Below are 18999 nucleotides of genomic sequence, written 5' to 3' on the forward strand. Positions count from 1 at the left end.
ACTGCACTCTGGAATAACAATTTAGGGAAAACATGTTATACAATTGCACTAAAGTTCAGCTTCACCACATGTGAGCTAAGCAGGACTAAAGGCTGAGAGATCCTCAGCTCCTTCTGTGATATCAAAGGCAATTAAAAAGCTTAATTTCTGCAGTCTATAGGAATGTTCCATAACATTCACAAAAGTCATTATCGACAAGTGTGATGCTGACATTTCATATTCTCTCCTTTTGAGCAAATGTTGATTATAATTCACTCACTCAAAGTCTGCCTTTAAGAATGAGAAAACTTGTGGGGAGGTAATAAAATGGCATTTAGTCTCAAGTGGCATTAAAGTGCTGAACATTTGATTTGGAAATGAGTAATTACTTACTGCCACAGTTTGTAGATTTAAATCTGAAGCCACTTGGGTGTCAACTACAAATTAAGTCTTCTAATAGTTACATGGCCTTCTCTAATCCACATGGCAACTCCATCCAGACTTGCCAGCCAGGTACTGTCAACACCCCAAGAAGGAAAGATCCTTATATAGGTTACCCTTCATCGCCACAAAGTCTGCCAAGCTTGTCTCAGTCCTCAGCCACATTTCTCACCTTACTCCATTAATTAGTCATTAGAAACTGTTTCTTTTTTCAGTGCTGACATTGATCACACACTAATGATAGAGTTACAGGCATAGGCCAGTGCTTATCAGCCCTTTAAAAAAAAAATTGCATGTATGCCTATACATGTGGGCACTGCTAGTTAACGTGACTAAGCAAGTGTGTGCATGTAGTAGTCTGCATGTGTGACAGCAAGGGACTGAAAGAAGAGAGAAATAGAAACAGAAGTGGAGCAGGAACAAGGGCATTCCTTTAAGATCAGCCTGCAGAGACTTTGTCCTACATTCCTCTTTATTTTGTTTCATGGGAGCACAGAGGAGGAAGAAGAAGGGATGAAGGATGAGCCAAGGTTTTAAAGCAGATTCAGATGTGGGTGTGAGAGGACGCAGTATCCTCCCATTAAAAATATCATCAGTTTGGCAAGTGAAGTGTGCTGCAGAGGAAAAGAAAAAGCAGTGTCTTATCATACATTATTACGTGTTGCACAAAACTCTGGTAAACAGCCACTTTATGAAAACAAACAGATGGACAGTCATCGCAGTGCTGTTACATATTCATTCCCATTCATTCAGAAAAAAACATGTCCTCTTAACAACAACACAGTTGCCAAGTTAATGACTAGTAATCTCTGTCTCAGCTAAGAGAGGAGCCAATTCCTCATTTCAAACCCTCTACCTGCTATCACAAAAGTTCTGTTTTGTTCTTTGTGGTTCTTTGCTGCTCAATATTACTCAGCAGAGTTTCACCTTGGAAAGCCCCAATTGCAGAAAACTACTAACAAAACAGCTCCTAGGATTCTGGCACCGGGCCCCTAGAAAGATACATTTTCTTTTGCATTATACCCAGCATCTTTATGTCTGTGTGTCCTTGCCCCAAGGCACTACATATAAAAGCTCTTCATGCAGCTCCAACCCACATGCACTTACTCCATCACATGTCTTTTTATCACAGGGACTCAACCATAATACTTCCCATTGCTGTTGCCTTTTTCACAGACGATTTCAGAATGACGGTCACTTCATGTAATGGCAAAAACAGCAGTTTAGTAGAGAAGGTTAAAACCAAATCATTGACCCTGAGAAGTTCATGTGCCTGTACTATAAGACCTTCATTGCTTGGTAGAATAATTACTACCATTAAACATGGTGACCAATAAATCTGCATTTTAGCAGCAAGGAAGCTAAATGGAGACAAGGTTACCTGTAAAGCATTGAGATGAATTTTTGCATTTCAGTATGTGACTATGAATGTAAGTGAGATTATTTATGCATGTAGTGCAAGCTCCCTTCTCACATCTGGAATGTGTGCATGTCCTCCCAGCATAGGATGATAGTAAGAGTATATGTCAATATTTGAGTACCTGTGCACAATGTTCTTAGACTAAATGGGCCTCATGAATGCAAAAAAAGTGCTGTTTACTTGTTATTTCCCAGTGTGGATGAATCAAATCATTCTCACAGTGATAAGTAGGAACCATTTCTCTTTGATGGCCTACATGATCCATTCTGAGGGTGGCAACTTGAGGCTTCTTTGGCCATTAAAAAATATATTGTAGTAAAGGGAAAATCTCAACAAACAACTGAGAAAAAAAATAGTGTAAGTTCAGCTCTGAAACAGGTAACAGTACAGTAGGAGTCTCCAGCTGCTGCAGTGAAAGTATGTCTAGAACCCTGTTTAGGATGTCAAATCCCCCAGAGATGAATGAACCTGCTCTGGGTCGATCAGTAGTCCCCCTGAGAGGACATGCACACTCAAGTGACAAGCTTGAGCTAATCACAATGATGAGGGTTGAGAGGACCTTAGCTTAATGGGAGCACAGAGAGATCAGGGGAATGCCTCAGGGAAGCAGACTCACGCACTGTAACATGCAATATACAATAAGGAAATTATACAGTAAGAGAAACTACACATCTGCAGCAAAACCAAACAGTGCTTTAACAGTGGTTTAATCTGTATTTTTGCACTGCAGGTTTGATGTTATGGCATAGTAGTGGATGGTTCATCAGTGTTTGCACATCTGTCAAGGAAGCATGCTCAACTGTCAAGTTATCCTGTTGATAATGTCAAAGGTCAGTTCACCCTTTCCATAGATGAAGAGCACAAAACGATGTAGCACATAAAATATATGTCGAATCGAATCAAATAAAGCACTTGCGGGTCAGCCAAAGTGCTCAACAAACCCAAAAATTAAAAACTTAACATTTAAAAATTATGTATGTACTATAATATAGAAATGACACAATGTTACCGTTTCGCCCAATCAGGTAACTGATGCTCTTTGCATCACTAAGCACAATAGATGCCTGTTGGCTGCACCACAACACTGTTCTATGTGACTGCTACTTTAAGAATTTAGTGATTCTTTGATTGCAGCCAATGATTTGATTAAGAAAGTGACACTACATCCTCACCTGAAAAGTATACACTTGCTAATAATCAAACTTGTCTATCAATCCTCCTTTTTCTTTGGCTAAAACCATGCCAGGTTCAGCAAAGATGTAGTAATAAAGGAATGTATTAAGGGTGGAGGAGGACAGTACAAATAGGTGACTGGATTTATGTCAGTAATAAATTCTCACTAAGATAAGACTGTACAAGTTGGATTGCATTTTAGATTTACACATTTTTTCATAATTTGTCATCTCTATCCCTGCTTTAGACTTTCAGCTCCCACAGGGAACTGAATTTCACACTTCATAGATATTGTATTAAGGTGAAAATAAAGTCCAGGATGCTAGCTAGTAGATGCTTCAAAAGTCTTGAAATCAACTCTGACAGTGAACATCCGGGTAAGCGAATCACTTTTGTCTTGCAGGCGTGTCGTGTTGTGTGTGTTGTGTGGTTCGTCTGCAGACTGGCGGCAGACTAGCTGTGGTTTGGCACACCTGGGAACCGGCTAGACTTTGAACGGTTCACTGGCTGCTGCATTCCGGTGCTGGTCGGGTACCTTTCTGTTTTGACCGGTGTTTGTTGCTATTTCCTGACTTAGCGCTCGTTGGCCTACCGGTTAGCTTAGCTAGCTAGTTAGCTTGCTAACATGGCCTCTCCCTCTCTCTCTCTTTCTTGCTCGGTGTGCCACATGTTTAGTTATTCCTCTGCCTCCTTTAGCGATAATGATACCTGTATTAAGTGTAAGGTTCTGTTAGCCTTGGAGGCGAGGATCACTGATTTGGAAGCGCGGCTCCGCACCTTCGAACAAAAGCCAGCTAGCCTAGCCCCGTTAGCTGGTGTGGAGCCACCGAGCTCAGGGTCTGTTAGCGGTCCAAGGGCAGCTCCGGAGCAGCCCGGAGAATTAGCCTGGGTGACGGTCCGAAGGAAACATACTCCTAAGCAGAAGCCCACGGCTCATCACCTGCCTGTTCACGTTTCTAATAGATTTTCCCCGCTCAGCGACACACCCGCTGAGAAACCAACTCTGATAATTGGCGATTCCATAGTCAGGAACGTGAAAATAGAGACACCAGCGACCATAGTCAAATGTATTCCTGGGGCCAGAGCGGGCGACATCGAGTCAAATCTGAAGCTGCTGGCTAAGGCTAATCGGAAATATGGGAAAATTGTTATTCACGTCGGCAGCAATGACACCCGATTACGCCAATCGGAGGTCACTAAAATTAATGTTGAGTCGGTGTGTAACTTTGCTAAATTAATGTCGGACTCCGTAGTTTTCTCTGGACCCCTCCCCAATCTGACCAGCGATGACATGTTTAGCCGCATGTCGTCGTTCCGTCGCTGGCTGTCTAGGTGGTGTCCAGCAAACGATGTGGGCTTCATAGACAATTGGGCCACTTTCTGGGGAAAACCCGGTCTGATAGCGAGAGATGGCATCCATCCCACTTTGAATGGTGCAGCTCTCATCTCTAGGAATTTGGCCGAGTTTCTTAGCCGACCTAAAGCCTGACAATCCAGGGTGGGGACCGGGATGCAGAGACTCAGTCTAAAACGCTTCTCTGCAGTTTCCTTAGAGCCGCCGCCCCCTTCAAACCACATAGAGACTGTGTCTGCCCCTCGAACATATAAATCAAACAAATCAGAAGTTAACAGAAGAGGAGTTATTCATAAAAACTTAATAAAAATTAAGACCACTCCTCTTATTGAACAGAAAAACAGAACTGTCAAATGTGGATTATTAAATATTAGGTCCCTTTCTTCTAAATCTCTGTTAGTAAATGATTTGATAACTGATCACCAAATTGACCTACTTTATCTTACTGAAACCTGGTTACAGCAGGATGAATATGTCAGTCTGAATGAATCAACCCCCCTCAGTCATAAAAATTATCATGTTCCTCGAAGCACAGGTCGAGGTGGAGGAGTAGCTGCAATCTTCCAGTCAAACTTATTATTAAACTTTCATCCTCAGAACAGTTATAACTCATTTGAGAGCCTCACTCTTAGTCTCTCACATACAAACTGGAAAACACAAAAACCAGTTCTACTAGTCATTGTGTACCGTCCACCTGTCCCTTACTCAGAGTTTTTAACTGAATTCCCTGACTTCCTGTCTGATTTAGTGCTTAGATCAGATAAAGTCATTATAGTGGGAGATTTTAACATTCATGTAGATGTTGAAAATAACAGCCTCAGCATTGCATTTAATTCTATATTAGATTCAATTGGTTTCATTCAAAACGTTAATAAACCCACCCACTGTTTTAATCACACCCTTGATCTTGTTCTGACCTATGGCATCGAAATTGAACATCTAATAATTTTCCCCCCAAATCCTGTTTTGTCAGATCATTCTTTAATAACTTTCGAATTTAAAATGATGGATCATGCAGCGTCTGGAAGAAAATTCCACTACAGCAGATGTTTATCTGACAACGCTGTTAATAAATTTAAGAAAATGATTCCATCTTTATTTACATCTATGCCAAGTATAAACATAATGGAGGGCAGCTGCCTTAATCCTACTCCCTACCAAATTGATCATGTTGTTGACAGCGCTGTAACCTCACTGCGTGAAACGCTTGATTCTGTAGCCCCTCTGAAAAAGAAGTTAGTGATTCAGAGAAGACTAGCCCCATGGTATAATTTACATGTTCGTACCTTAAAGCAGGCATCACGAAGGCTGGAAAGGAAGTGGCGTTCCACAAACTTAGAGGAAATTTTTCTAGCCTGGAAAAACAGTCTACTAACATATAAAAAAGCTCTCCGTAAAGCCAGAACTGCATACTATTCATCACTAATAGAGGAAAATAAGAACAATCCCAGGTTTCTTTTCAGCACTGTAGCCAGGCTGACAAAAAGTCACAGCTCCGTTGAGCCCAGTGTTCCCTTAGCTCTCAGCAGTGATGAATTTATGAGTTTCTTTACAAATAAAATCACAACTATTAGAGATAAAATTCAGCAGATGCTTCCTATACCTGCAATAAATGAATCTTTTACTACAGTAGCTCTTGAATCATCTGTAGGACCTCAGTTATGTTTAGACTGCTTCTCTCCTATAGATCTCTCTGAATTTACATCAGTAGTTGCTTCATCGAAATCATCAACGTGTCTCTTGGACCCCATCCCGACTAGACTGCTTAAAGGCACCCTGCCATTAATGAACTCATCTTTATTGGACTTGGTAAATTTATCTCTAGTATCAGGCTACGTACCACAGGCCTTTAAGACTGCAGTAATCAAACCTTTACTCAAAAAGCCTAGTCTTGATCCAGGTGTCTTGGCTAATTATAGACCAATATCCAACCTGCCATTTATTTCTAAAATCCTAGAAAAAGCTGTTGCTAAGCAGCTATCAGACCACTTACACAGGAATGAACTATTTGAAGATTTCCAATCAGGATTTAGAGCACATCATAGTACAGAAACAGCACTGTTGAAAGTTACCAACGATCTTCTCTTAGCCTCAGATAATGGACTTGTTTCGATACTTGTCCTCCTAGACCTTAGTGCAGCATTCGACACCATTGACCACAACATCTTATTACAGAGACTGGAGCATGTGATTGGTATCAGAGGAACAGCGTTAAAGTGGTTCCAATCCTATTTATCGGACAGATTCCAGTTTGTTCATGTCCATGATGAACCTTCCACACGAACAAAAGTTAGTTATGGAGTTCCACAAGGTTCTGTGCTAGGACCGATTCTGTTCACCCTGTACATGCTTCCTTTAGGATATATCATTAGGAAGCACTCTATTAATTACCACTGCTATGCGGATGACACTCAGTTATATCAATCTATTAAACCTGTTAACACAAACCAGTTAACCAGACTTCAAGCCTGTCTAACTGACATAAAGGCTTGGATGACCAGTAACTTTTTACTTTTAAACTCGGAGAAAACAGAAGTCATTATATTTGGGCCTAAAAATCTCAGAAATAACTTTTCTAAAATTATAGCTACTCTAGATGGCATAGCCCTGGCCTCCAGCACTACTGTAAAAAACCTTGGAGTTATTTTTGACCAGGACATGTCCTTTAACTCACACATAAAACAAATTTCTAGAACTGCATTCTTTCACCTGCGCAACATTTCCAAAATTAGGAACATCCTGTCTCAAAATGATGCAGAAAAACTAGTCCATGCGTTTGTTTCCTCAAGGCTAGATTACTGTAACTCATTACTATCTGGATGTCCTAATATCTTAATAAAAAGCCTCCAATTAATCCAGAATGCCGCAGCCAGAGTCCTGACAGGAACTAGCAGGAGAGATCATATTTCTCCTATATTGGCTTCTCTTCATTGGCTCCCTGTAAAATATAGAATAGAATTTAAAATCCTTCTTCTCACATACAAATCCCTTCATAATCAAGCTCCTTCATACCTTAAAGACCTCATAGTACCATATTATCCCAATAGACCACTTCGCTCTCAGAGTGCAGGCCTACTTGTGGTTCCCAGAGTTCTCAAAAGCAGAATGGGAGGCAGAGCCTTTAGCTATCAAGCTCCTCTCCTGTGGAACCAGCTCTCAGCCTGGGTTCAGGAGGCAGACACTCTCTGTACTTTTAAGGCTAGACTTAAAACCTTCCTCTTTGACAAAGCATATAGTTAGGGCTGGCTTCAGGCAACCCTGAACCATCCCTTAGTTAGTTATGCTGCTATAGGCCTAGACTGCCCAAGGACCATTGGTGCACTGAGCTCCCCTACCCTACCCGCCCCCCCCCCTCCCCCTTCTCTCCGACCTCATGTATATTCCACCATTGAATGTTACTAACCTTGTGCTCTCTCTCTCCCCTAGTTTGTGCTCTCTCCCTCCCTCTCTCTCTCTCTCTCTCTCTCTGTACCTTCTGCAGGTGTCCCTGGTCCTGGAGCTGTTTATCGCTGATGTGCAGTTACTGGCCCCACCAACTTGCAGTGTCTATTTGTTGTTTATTGTTGCTGTTCTTTTCTCTCTGCTCTATCCACTCACCCCAACCGGTCGAGGCAGATGGCCGCCCAAACTGAGCCCGGTTCTGCTGGAGGTTTTTTTCTTCCGTTAAAGGGAGTTTTTTCCTCTCCACTGTCGCCAAGTGCTTGCTCATAAGGGAATTGTTGGGTTTTTAGTTTTAGTTTTTGTAAAGTGCCTTGAGATGATTTGTATTGTGATTTGGCGCTATACAAATAAAATTGAATTGAATTGAATTGAATAGCCACTACTTGGATAACATGCAAAATACCATGCTGCACAACAGCCAACAGAGGAACAAATATAATGAAAAAGTACTATATTGTATCATATTAAATAAGTTATGATTCCTTCACAATCAATACTTCATATCCACAGGCCCTACAGCAAATATTTGAGTATTTACTGTATTTTCATAAATGAATGGTGCATGAAGTAAAGTGCACACAGGGTTAGTGTGCAGGGCATGTTTATATATTTTTGGTTATTTGATTGCCAGAGGCAACAACTTCTACATAAAACTGCCTCTTTTGCTTAAATTTGAAATCAGTACACTTTAAACCATAAGAGGAACTGTTCACTACAATAGTTTGTACTAACTGAAGTCAAGAGGTGCATCAACAAAAATACACTACAAAATAGTGCCTGAAATGAAATTGGCTTGAAGACAATAACACACGTGTGAATGTTTGGCTGTCTATATGTGTCAGCCCTGCACACTGGCAACCTGTCCAGGGTACACCCCTCCTGTCACCCAGCATCAACTGGGATTGGCCCCGGCTCCCTCCGCAAACCTCTACAGGATAAGAGGGTAACACATGGATGCAAAATAATACATTTGACAGTTGTGTGTTGCTGTTTGTAGCAAAAATTTTGCTTGTGACCAACATTTTAATGAGAGGACAGAAACAAGCATATAGGGGTAGCAAACACAAACATTTGAATACACAGCACAAAGTAAAGTGAAAAAAAATTGAATGGAATACGCTCAAATATATTATATTAAAAAATAAATTTGATTAAAAATGTTTGTTGAAAAATAAAGACTTGACTATTAATACTGTAAAAGGTGGAGCCCATTTATGTATCACTCCACAAATCAAAGTAAATTAGGTTAAGTAAAATATTGTCCATTTGCTGTAATTTATTCTTCAGTACCTGACGGTCTTGCCACTGTTTGAACATACATGTCATTGCCAGACCTAATGAGTCAACATCTGACAAGCGAAACTCAAATAATTAAAAACACTATTCAAAGGTACAGTTTGGGCCTGGATGGTTTAAAAGTAGCTGCAGTGGTTATCGGAGAGATGCCAGGCCTGCAATCTGTCTCTGGGTGACTGCCAAACAGGGATACACTTAAATTGACAATACACACACTCACACATACTGTAGAACAAGCTCCCCAACACATAAAGTAACTGCCTGTCTCTGTTGCCATGGAAACTGACAGGCCTCCCATTGACAAATACTCAGATGCAAATATGCGTGTGCATTGTGTGTGTGTGTGTGTGTGTGTGTGTGTTTGTGTGTGTGTGTGTGTATACATAACTGCTTGTGGGAGCTTGTGGGGGTGTGAATATGTACATTTACATTTCAGAGATAGCAGCGAGTAGAGATGACTAAGGACACGTGCTCCTATTGTTCAGATATAGTATGTAGGCCAATGTAAATGCATGCAACAAATAACATTAAAAATTATTTTTATCTGCCAGAGAACATGTGAAATGTAAACCAATTTAAGAATACATGTCATAAAATTGATACTCACTCTGAGGAGTCTATAAAGTATATTACAAGGGCCCCAATGCTGAGTGCAAAGACTAACACCACCTGAGGAGAGAATAACAGACAAAAGAGAAATTAATTTCATGCACAGCGCAGCAAATATCTTCTATCTGTACCCATTAACATAGTCCATAATAAACAAAGTATTGTATTATGTTAGAGTGGACACAATAGGCGACACTGTTTACATTATCTGTAACTAAAATGAGACTTGTCGCCTTCAGTTTGCAGATCAGTGAAGATGAAAAATATGCACTGAACAAGTTGTTCACCTGATTTCAGACTTTATACTTGTTTAAAAAAAAACCTAGCTGCTAATAATTTATTAAATAACTTGTTGACATTTTTTGCTCTATCCGACACTAGCACAAGACTTCACAGACTACAAACACACATGCAGACACTTCAAAGCAGGTACAGTTAGATGTTGTAGAAAGATATTTTAGTATAATATTATAATATAGACAAACACAGTACAGCCTCTTCAAAATGATTTTGTTTTGATGTAGAAAATTTAGGACCTGTTTGGATATTAGTCATAAAGAGAAAATGTAGGCTTCCTTTTCTTCTACACCCGAGGATAAAACGGCATCACGGACCTTAAAAATCCCCTCCAGAAAACTGCACTTGCAAATATTATGAGTTGACATCACCATCATCAGTACCACTGTCATCATAATCATCATCTTCACAACAGCCATCCAAAGTAGCAATGCACAATAGTTCTTCCCCTAAAACCTTTTCTCCCATTATGCCATTCACAATTGAAACCCATTCATTATTGATGTTGGGCCCTTTATTACTTTCATGTGATTGGTCCTTTGGACTGAGGCGATGCATTGTGCCTGAGGTATTAAGTAAATACATGATGGGTCCCCTTGAATTTTTAATGCTTTCCCACTTGAACGGAGGACAATGGCAATCCTACACACAGTATTGTCCAGGGCTAGAATAACCATACAAGCCAAAGACATCAATAATGCTCAAGGCAAAGGAGAGGGGGAGAAGGGTCAAGCTGAAACTGCACAATAACATCAGGTGTTCTGAATAAAGGACACCCTATTGGTTAGATTAGGAAAGGAATTTTCAAACACTATCCTGTTGTCTATTCAGCAATTAAAATCCATGTTTTTAGGCACCAGATTTCACAAGGTGAGTATACATCAACAAATCTAAGGAAAGGGGACTGTACAAGAAAGACTTGTTTCCTGGAAGCTAATTTGGGACATGAGGGCTTGAGGATGAAAGAAGCAGAGAAAGGGAAAGAGAGAAGCATGACTGAGAGGTTGGTTGCTGAAAAGCTGAGGGGTGAACAGTGAACACCCATCGATGAGCAAAGGAGATAAGAAGCGTCATCATGTTAAACTGACCCAGTTATTCAGCTGTGAAAGCCAGTCCACTGCTCTGACACATCCACCCACCATTTCTCCCTCTCCCCCACACTCTCTTTCCACACAGTGTCTACAAGGACTAGCTTTTGACCTCAAACCCACAATCAACGAAACACACCCAGCCAAGAAACCACCGCTGCAAATCAGGACCAATATAATAATACTCAAGGGAAACCTACAAGAATGGTAATGGCACAGGGGCAATCCCTCCACCTACAAAAGAAAGTGAGAAAATGTATAAAAGATACCCAGCAGCAGAAGGATTGCTAAGTATAGATGTTGATGCATTTGTAACAGTTGTAAATTCCACTGTTAATACTCAGTAACAAAGTGGAGAATGTCAGCATCAAGTCAAGCAGCGTTTGGATGCTGATATCTGTGTTTTCACTTTAATAGCCATTTAAGTTTTCATTAGTCTAGTCTATCTGTAGACTGTCCAATATCTTCCAAGATGTGCTTCAGTAGGTATAGAGCTGTAAGTTTAAATGAGGGCAAAACAAATTGTGTGTCATACTTCACTGAGCAAAGGTTTCAGGTTCCAGCACTGCAAGAAGGCTAAAGGTGGCTGCTCTCACATGACACTATCAGAATTATAAACAAAATAACACTAACCAACATGTATGAAACACACTTGTGAGTCTGATGCCATTCATTTATAGGGCAGTTTAAAGAGCTTCAACAGCTCATCATAGCTTGCCTGTGGAAGTGAGCAAAAATTTCACACTCTCCTCCAACAGGGATCCTGTATACACACTTCCTCTGCCCCTTTAGTGCAGCGTTACAGGAAGAGAGCAGAGTCACACTGACAGGTGACGTGGGCTGACAACATAAAGAATAATCACTTCATATTAAGAACAACTACCCAGGTGAAGTGAGCAGTGACTCAAACACCTGAGTATTTCAGTTCAAAGGAATAAACACTGAATCACATAATACCTTACTGGCAAGTTGTTTTGTTGATGAGGTCAAAGGAAGGATAAACAATTTCTAGACTTCCTGTATAAACAAGATATTCCATAATAAAAAGTGTTTTATTTTTATTAATTTGATTATTTGTCTTTAAAGTCTTCTACCCTAAACAATATACAGCAGCAATTAAAATATGCTTATAGGGCCCTTGTAGCCTTGAATAATCATATATGGAATCTGGATTAGTGAATTTATAAAATAAAAAATAAAAAAACTTACTTGTTCCACAAGCCTGGGGCTAATGAGGCAGCCCAGTTGTGAACTAATTTGCATGCTATTGTTACACAGCTTCTAGAGGTCGACATCAAAGGCAGGAAAATAAATATGCAGGTGTCTAAGCCAGAAATAAAAGAAAATCTAAACTTGAATATTTTTGTTTTTCTATGTATCAAAGTGTAAATAAATAATTTCTAAGAATCCTAACAGGTTCCCTAAGATTAAAAGAGAGGGAATCCTCAGTGGGAAGTGAAGAATGCCCGTCAGTACATTGTGGCATCAGGATAAGCTTGTTCATTAATCCGGCCTGGCTCACTAAATTAGCTGGAAAGAGGAGCTCCAAAATGTCTGATTGATGCCTCAGCCAAAAAGGATGTTAGAGGTCCTCAGCCAAGGAACACTCAGACCAAACCAGTGTACTCACATATACAGCATATTTGTCTTTTATAGTAGACGAGCTGCAGCCAGTAAATATTCAAGGCAGATTTTGTAGAGAATAGCCCATATCAGTTAAACAGAAGACAGATAGCATCCCCTCACTCATCAAATTGTCACAATGTTTGCGCTGCAGAACAAATATTTGCATCCATTCCAAGTGTTTGCTCTGATAATAAACACTCCTACATGTCAGACATGAGCTGCGCAACAATTCAGATTTAGATAAAAAGAGGGAACAGAGTCACATGTCACTGCTCAAGGTGAGTGTGTGAGCTTCCAAAGGAAAGTCAACAAATGAACCCTCCATTAAACTAAGATGGCATATATTTAAACATCAGCACACATCATAAACTCACCCTCTCCCTGCCATTTGCTGTAGATGGCAATGCAGGTGTATTTACGATGTGGCATTCTGTCAGAAACACACTCTGTATTCCAGTCACACACAGCAAAACTCAGTTTGAGCTACCGATTCCCACTGTGCTACTGAACAGATGTACCACAGGCAAACCAGTTTATAGCTGAGTATTCTTACCAGTTGGACAATAATTACCAAATATGGACAGCTTTTCAAAGCCAATGCTGATTAACAACAACAACAAAAAAACACACACACACACTCAGACATTGTTTGTTCAGGATACTAACAAAGGATTAACAAGCATTACAATTGGTCTCAAATATATTTAACAGTCTCTTGCCCAAATACACATAAAAGAATACCATTTATTTAAGACTGAAAAACAAATATTTCTGGAGACATTTTACACCTAAAGAAAATCCAGTCCCAGGCTAGCAGAGCGTACCGTCCACTTCAGACTGCCTGGCTTAGTCTATGAACAGACTTTCCAGTGACATGAATGCTGACTCCCATCTTCGCCACCACTGTACTCTGAATTGTATTTCCTGTTATAATATCATTCAAAAAATGACATAAATAACACACAAGCAGTGTACAATAATTTAGTCTCTTTGACTGTCAACAGACCAGGCCCAATTTTAAGGAAACTTCAAAGACACATTTTATAAACTCAGAGAAGCAAAACAGAAAAATAGGCAGGTACAAGCTGAAGATGAAGCAGGTTTTGCACTTGTTTTTTTCACCAACATCCATTGCAGTCACACACAGTCATGGAAAGGGAAAGAGTGTAAAATAAAAAAATGACAGAGAAAGGAGATAAATAAGCCATCCAACTGAGAGACTGAGTTTTGGTATATGATTTGTCTAGTTTAGTGGAGGAGGGAAATATCCCGTAGGCTCTAAATGATTCACACTGCAACACGGTCCTGTCTCTCTTTTTTCTGTCCATATTTTCTCCTGCCCGACCCTCCCACAACCCTCTGTTTTTGTGTTACCACCCAATGTCATGCACTGTGGCTGGGAAACAGACTGGGTGACAGAGGATCAGTAGAAGGAAACTAGCCTTGGCTTTATCATTTATCCACAAATGACAGACATTTTGTAATTGTTGTTGTAAATTGTTGTAATTGTAAATGTTTTTCATTACTCAACATGCAGCTATGCTTTACAAACAAATTAACCTATTCAGCTGTAATTCTTAATAGAGTATCAACAGAAAACACTGAAATGATGTTTGAAGAATTATATGTTCTTCAGTTAGAAATAATACGACCATCACAAACATTACTGGAAAACAAAAATGGGTCTGTCCACTATCAGCACTTAAAGGTAAATAAAGGCAACTTTCTGTATTTTGTGTGTCTATAGCAAAGACAGGGTTGAAGATTTCTATTTAGTTAAATCAGACATGGCAATACATGAAAGACGACACTACCGGGACCCCTGCCTGATTTTGATGCGTGAAAATACAATCACAGTGTGAAATGTAACACTTTCAGAGCACCCAGTGCGTTTAAAATGAACTTTGGCATTGTCAAAAGGACAGGTGCAAACCAACAAGCAACAACAAGCAGAGACATTTCTCTATAAAGTGCTATAGCTATAGTTTATGTGATAATTTGCAGGTTCTGTAATACCTCACTGTACGAAAAACAATAGAGAGGTGATGATTAGTCGAGTTTCTACAAGTATTCTGGGAAGAAGGGGGAAAAAGTTCCTTGGCAAAATAATTATGAGCTGCAGCCCCCGCATTATTTTAAAAGTAATAAGATGTCTGTGACTTTAATGTGCGCAGATGTGAATCTGAGTGGTTGTCTGTCTTTTATGTGTCAGCCCTGCAATAGACTGGCAATCTACCCAGGGTGTACCCCGCTTCCTGCCCAGTGACACTTAAATAATCCACTTACCCCCTATGACCTTTATGAGACAAATGCCCATATATTGTCGTACCTAGGCAACTGAATGGTGATTGACGGGAGAGAGGATGGGAGGGGGGTTGCTATGGAGGAAAGCCTCTCAGGTCTGACAGGATGACAGCTCCTAAAATGAGCATCTGTCAGTGGGAGATGAAGAGGAGGCCTGTGGGGATCTGTTACAGACAACCAGGACAACCTGACTGAAAAACCTCCGCTAAAAAGTTTCTTTTTGGCATTATGAATACATGAAAAGATGATGTTTCTGCTCTGCTCCTAGAGATATGTCATTGTTGAATTAAACCACCCTAATAAAAATGATCTTATGTGAGATGCACTGTATGCTGTAGATACCATTCTTCATTCTCTCTACCACAGCCTGTCTGCAGGCAGCCTCCCCGAGAGAACATTGCAATCATGACCTTGAGCATCCACAGAGGATAACCAAACAAAAAAAACATGAGACAAAGAGAGAGGGCATGGAAAAAGAAAAGATAGAGGTGATGATTACAGGAGATGATTACAGGAGATGGAGGGATGAGAGAATATTAAAGAAGGGACCCTCCCCACCGCCACCTCACGGGACACAAGGAGCGTTAAGAACTGGCAGAAAATGGCTTGTGGCTGAGACAGAATGAGAGCAAGAGAGAGCAGCTGAAGAGAAAGATGGGTGGAGGGATGGAGAATATTAGAGCATGTCCTGTAAGGACACAGCGAGAGCTTAAATGCCACAGCGTGTACGCGTCTGTGCACGTGTTTTCACCTCTTTGTGTGGGAGTGCTCATATTTTCAACCTCTCCATGTATTTAACCTTTGTGTGTGTGCACGTTCGTCCATGGGACAGAAGGGAGAACCCCTGCTGGGAATATGCCAGTGCAGAGAAGATGAAAGGATGCATGTGACCAGCCTGCAAAAAGCCGCTGACAGAGGGGAACATTTTTCAGTTATATTTTTGGTCATATCCATTCTATATTCAGCTTATCAATGGTTTTCTTTTGAAAATGGCAGTATATATACAAAATATCAAACTTTAGGGGAAACCAGGCAGAGTTATCCTATTGTCTATTATGCATATTCGCCATAATGAGAGGGAAACATTGTTTTTGCTGTTATTAAAGATTTAATGTGGGAGTTCAGTGAAGGCTCTCTGTGACATAACACCACAAACCTCTGAACTTTGGGTGAATTCTGGATTTTTTGCTGCTGGTACACAAACTTGTCCCCAAACCTCAGGGCAGCTAGAGTCACTAAGTGCCAGCATGCATCATGCATGAAGGAGGAATATGAAGCATCCAACATCCAGGCTCAATTTCAGATTTTAAGGCTTGAGAAAAAGCTAATAAATATCTATAAAAGGCTGCATTTAACATTGACATGAAATTATTGGTATTTTTTATTTGTCATAAGTGTCAAGACTAGAAGGAACCAGGGATATGACTGGAAATATAAAATCTGAAGTTTTTTCCTGTTTATTAGTTTAGTTTAAGAGCACATTGATCAGGTCTGCCCAGTTTCATTAATTGCACAGTATTTCAGGAGATGGAGGGATGACAGAATATTAAAGAAGTCTTGACCCATCAGAAAAATCTGTCAAAATCAACCTGGTGAGTGGTTGTTAGGTAACAGGTTCATCAACATATGGTTGGTTGGTATAGCTGACCTTAAAAAACAGACCTATACTTGCTGTAACTTACTAAGAAACAGTCAAGATTCCAGATTAACAAACTGTTACTGCTGAATGAATCATACAGACTTTTCCTTTTCACTCAACTTTCTAGCATTTTCTATTTTCAGACAAAAGCAGCTATTGTGCCAGATTAGGTTATGAATTTAAATTTATTTTGCACTTGTCATTCTAATGCAAGGAGGAGTCAGGCGTTGTTTTTAAATTATTACTTTTAAACACCATACCAATAAATAATAACAATTATTATGTGATAAGAACTTTTTAAATAATGCTAAACCATAAGCACTGAAGAGAAAAGGTCTACATTAAACATAGAATTTCTGATTAAGCTTATTGCTATGTAAGTGATGAATACACATCACCTACCTGCCGCTACTTCTGATAATTTATGCACTCCTGCTGGCCTTAGATTCGATCTTGTCACAGTACCCCTACCTGCTGTATCCTGTTAAACTTAATCAAAAGAAAATACTTGATCTGACATAGATCTTCTCCTGAAACTTCTGCCAAGGGAATCTTTTCAGCCTGTTAACATGACACTGAGTGGGGTTGTTTCTCTCTGATGTTTGTTCACAAACTAACCCATGAATGAAAGATAACCTGCAGAGAGTTTTTCTGGTTTTATGAAGAACCCTCCAGAAGCACTGTGACTTGTCCTCACCACCCATGGTACTACTGATTCACGTCTTCAAAGCCGTTTGGTTCCAACTCAGACAGAGCAGCTGTATATATGTGCTTTTATATATAAGACGATGTTTTAAGACAAGTATGCAGTTTGACAAATTAAAAGATCTATGGCGTAATTTTTACCTTCATACAATAAATGTATTAATTCTGTTGTAACAATCAGACTTGACATATTAACTAATAAAACTAATAAAACTAATAAAATCAGTCACACGTAAAAATAAAAACATCTGTAAATGTATCAATTTCTTGTATTTTTAATCTCAGTATTGTTAGGGAGACATGCATTGACCAACAGGCACCTTGACATTTATGTAACTGATACAATTTCCCATCTAAACAATAAGAAATGACTACACTATCTACGATAAGAACATGGGGAGAAAGGAAAGTTTGCTTCATGAATATTAAAAAGCTTTCTTTAAGTGGTTTGTTCTCCACATAGTCGGCAGGTCAGAATGTATTCAGGTCACAACACTGTGGTCCAGGCAATAGTTACTGCCACACAATCCCATTATGTACCTTTAATCATAGCATAAATCTTTCCTGCCAAAGTTCATAATATCAAAACTTTATCACACCAATACCATTTCTATTACAGTGCATGCAGAGCAATTACTTTGTCTGATGCATATTGCAGTACTCAGCAGAACCTTTCATCCTGAAAAATGTCATATTGCATTTGGCTGCTATAGTGGAAAAGCCAGACCGTGCCAAATAGGGAATTAAAAACTTCAGTTTCTTTTCAAATAAAGCAAATGGATGAACTAGAGTTTGAATGACAAAACAATACAGCTACACCACATCTTGTTTTCTCTTGCCTTTCTTATACCACCATGAGACACCCCCATCCCCAACAGGCACACAGGTGTCACCTCAGAGGAAAAGCAGTGGTGACATGATCTTTATCTAATTAAATCAAGGTTTCATTTCATTTCCTGAAGGTTAATGAGAAGTTTATCATCCGCGTCAAAGCCCACTTTTGCTTGCTAACAATGTGGTGGGTCCTGATAAGGTAGAACGCTCGCTCTCAGCAAGGTGAAAGATGAGACTAGGATCTGCAGAGTGAGAAGCTGTATTAGTATTCTGCATTTGTTGGCAGGGTATGTATAAAGTGGAGAGCAGCAGCATCTCATTGTAGCCCTCCTCTGTTCTATGGCACATCAGATCAAGTCATACAGACAGCTGTCCAGTTCAGTCAATAAGGTGAATGGATGCCTGTAACCCCCCATGAATGACCTTTACACGCCTTTGATACCTTGACCTGTCAGCAGGAGGAGTGAAGGTATCACAGTAAACATTTCAGCAGCTGCCTTCACCATAAAAAAAAGCTCCTAGATGACCACGAGGAGCTGAACTCCCACATATAAAAACAAACCTAACATATTTTATATTCAATTTCAGGACTACTTGCTGGGCCTTTTTGTTGTTTCAAGATATGGCAGGAGAGGGAAACAGTAGGGTAATTTCCTAATGGTTTCTGTTCCTTTGCCTTTTGGGGTATATATTATTAATTCCACTTTAGTCTTACAGCTTTTCCATTCAGTAGATAATTAAAAGTCTCCTTAGCAAAAAGAGTTAATCCAACCTCAATAGAAATAGACAGTAA

General features: G+C 39.9%; 1 protein-coding gene across 1 annotated transcript in view; it reads right to left on the reverse strand.

The window, feature by feature from the left end:
* LOC113132130 (calcium-activated potassium channel subunit alpha-1-like) overlaps positions 1-18999 on the reverse strand; it is a 127124-nt gene that overhangs the window by 64405 nt on the left and 43720 nt on the right. The window contains exon 3 of the mRNA XM_026310002.1: positions 9712-9773. Coding sequence (XP_026165787.1) covers positions 9712-9773 — 62 coding nt within the window. The remainder of the gene's footprint in view (positions 1-9711; positions 9774-18999) is intronic.

Source organism: Mastacembelus armatus, chromosome 15 (genome assembly GCF_900324485.2).
Source record: "Mastacembelus armatus chromosome 15, fMasArm1.2, whole genome shotgun sequence".
In the NCBI taxonomy this organism is placed as follows: Eukaryota; Metazoa; Chordata; class Actinopteri; order Synbranchiformes; family Mastacembelidae; genus Mastacembelus; species Mastacembelus armatus.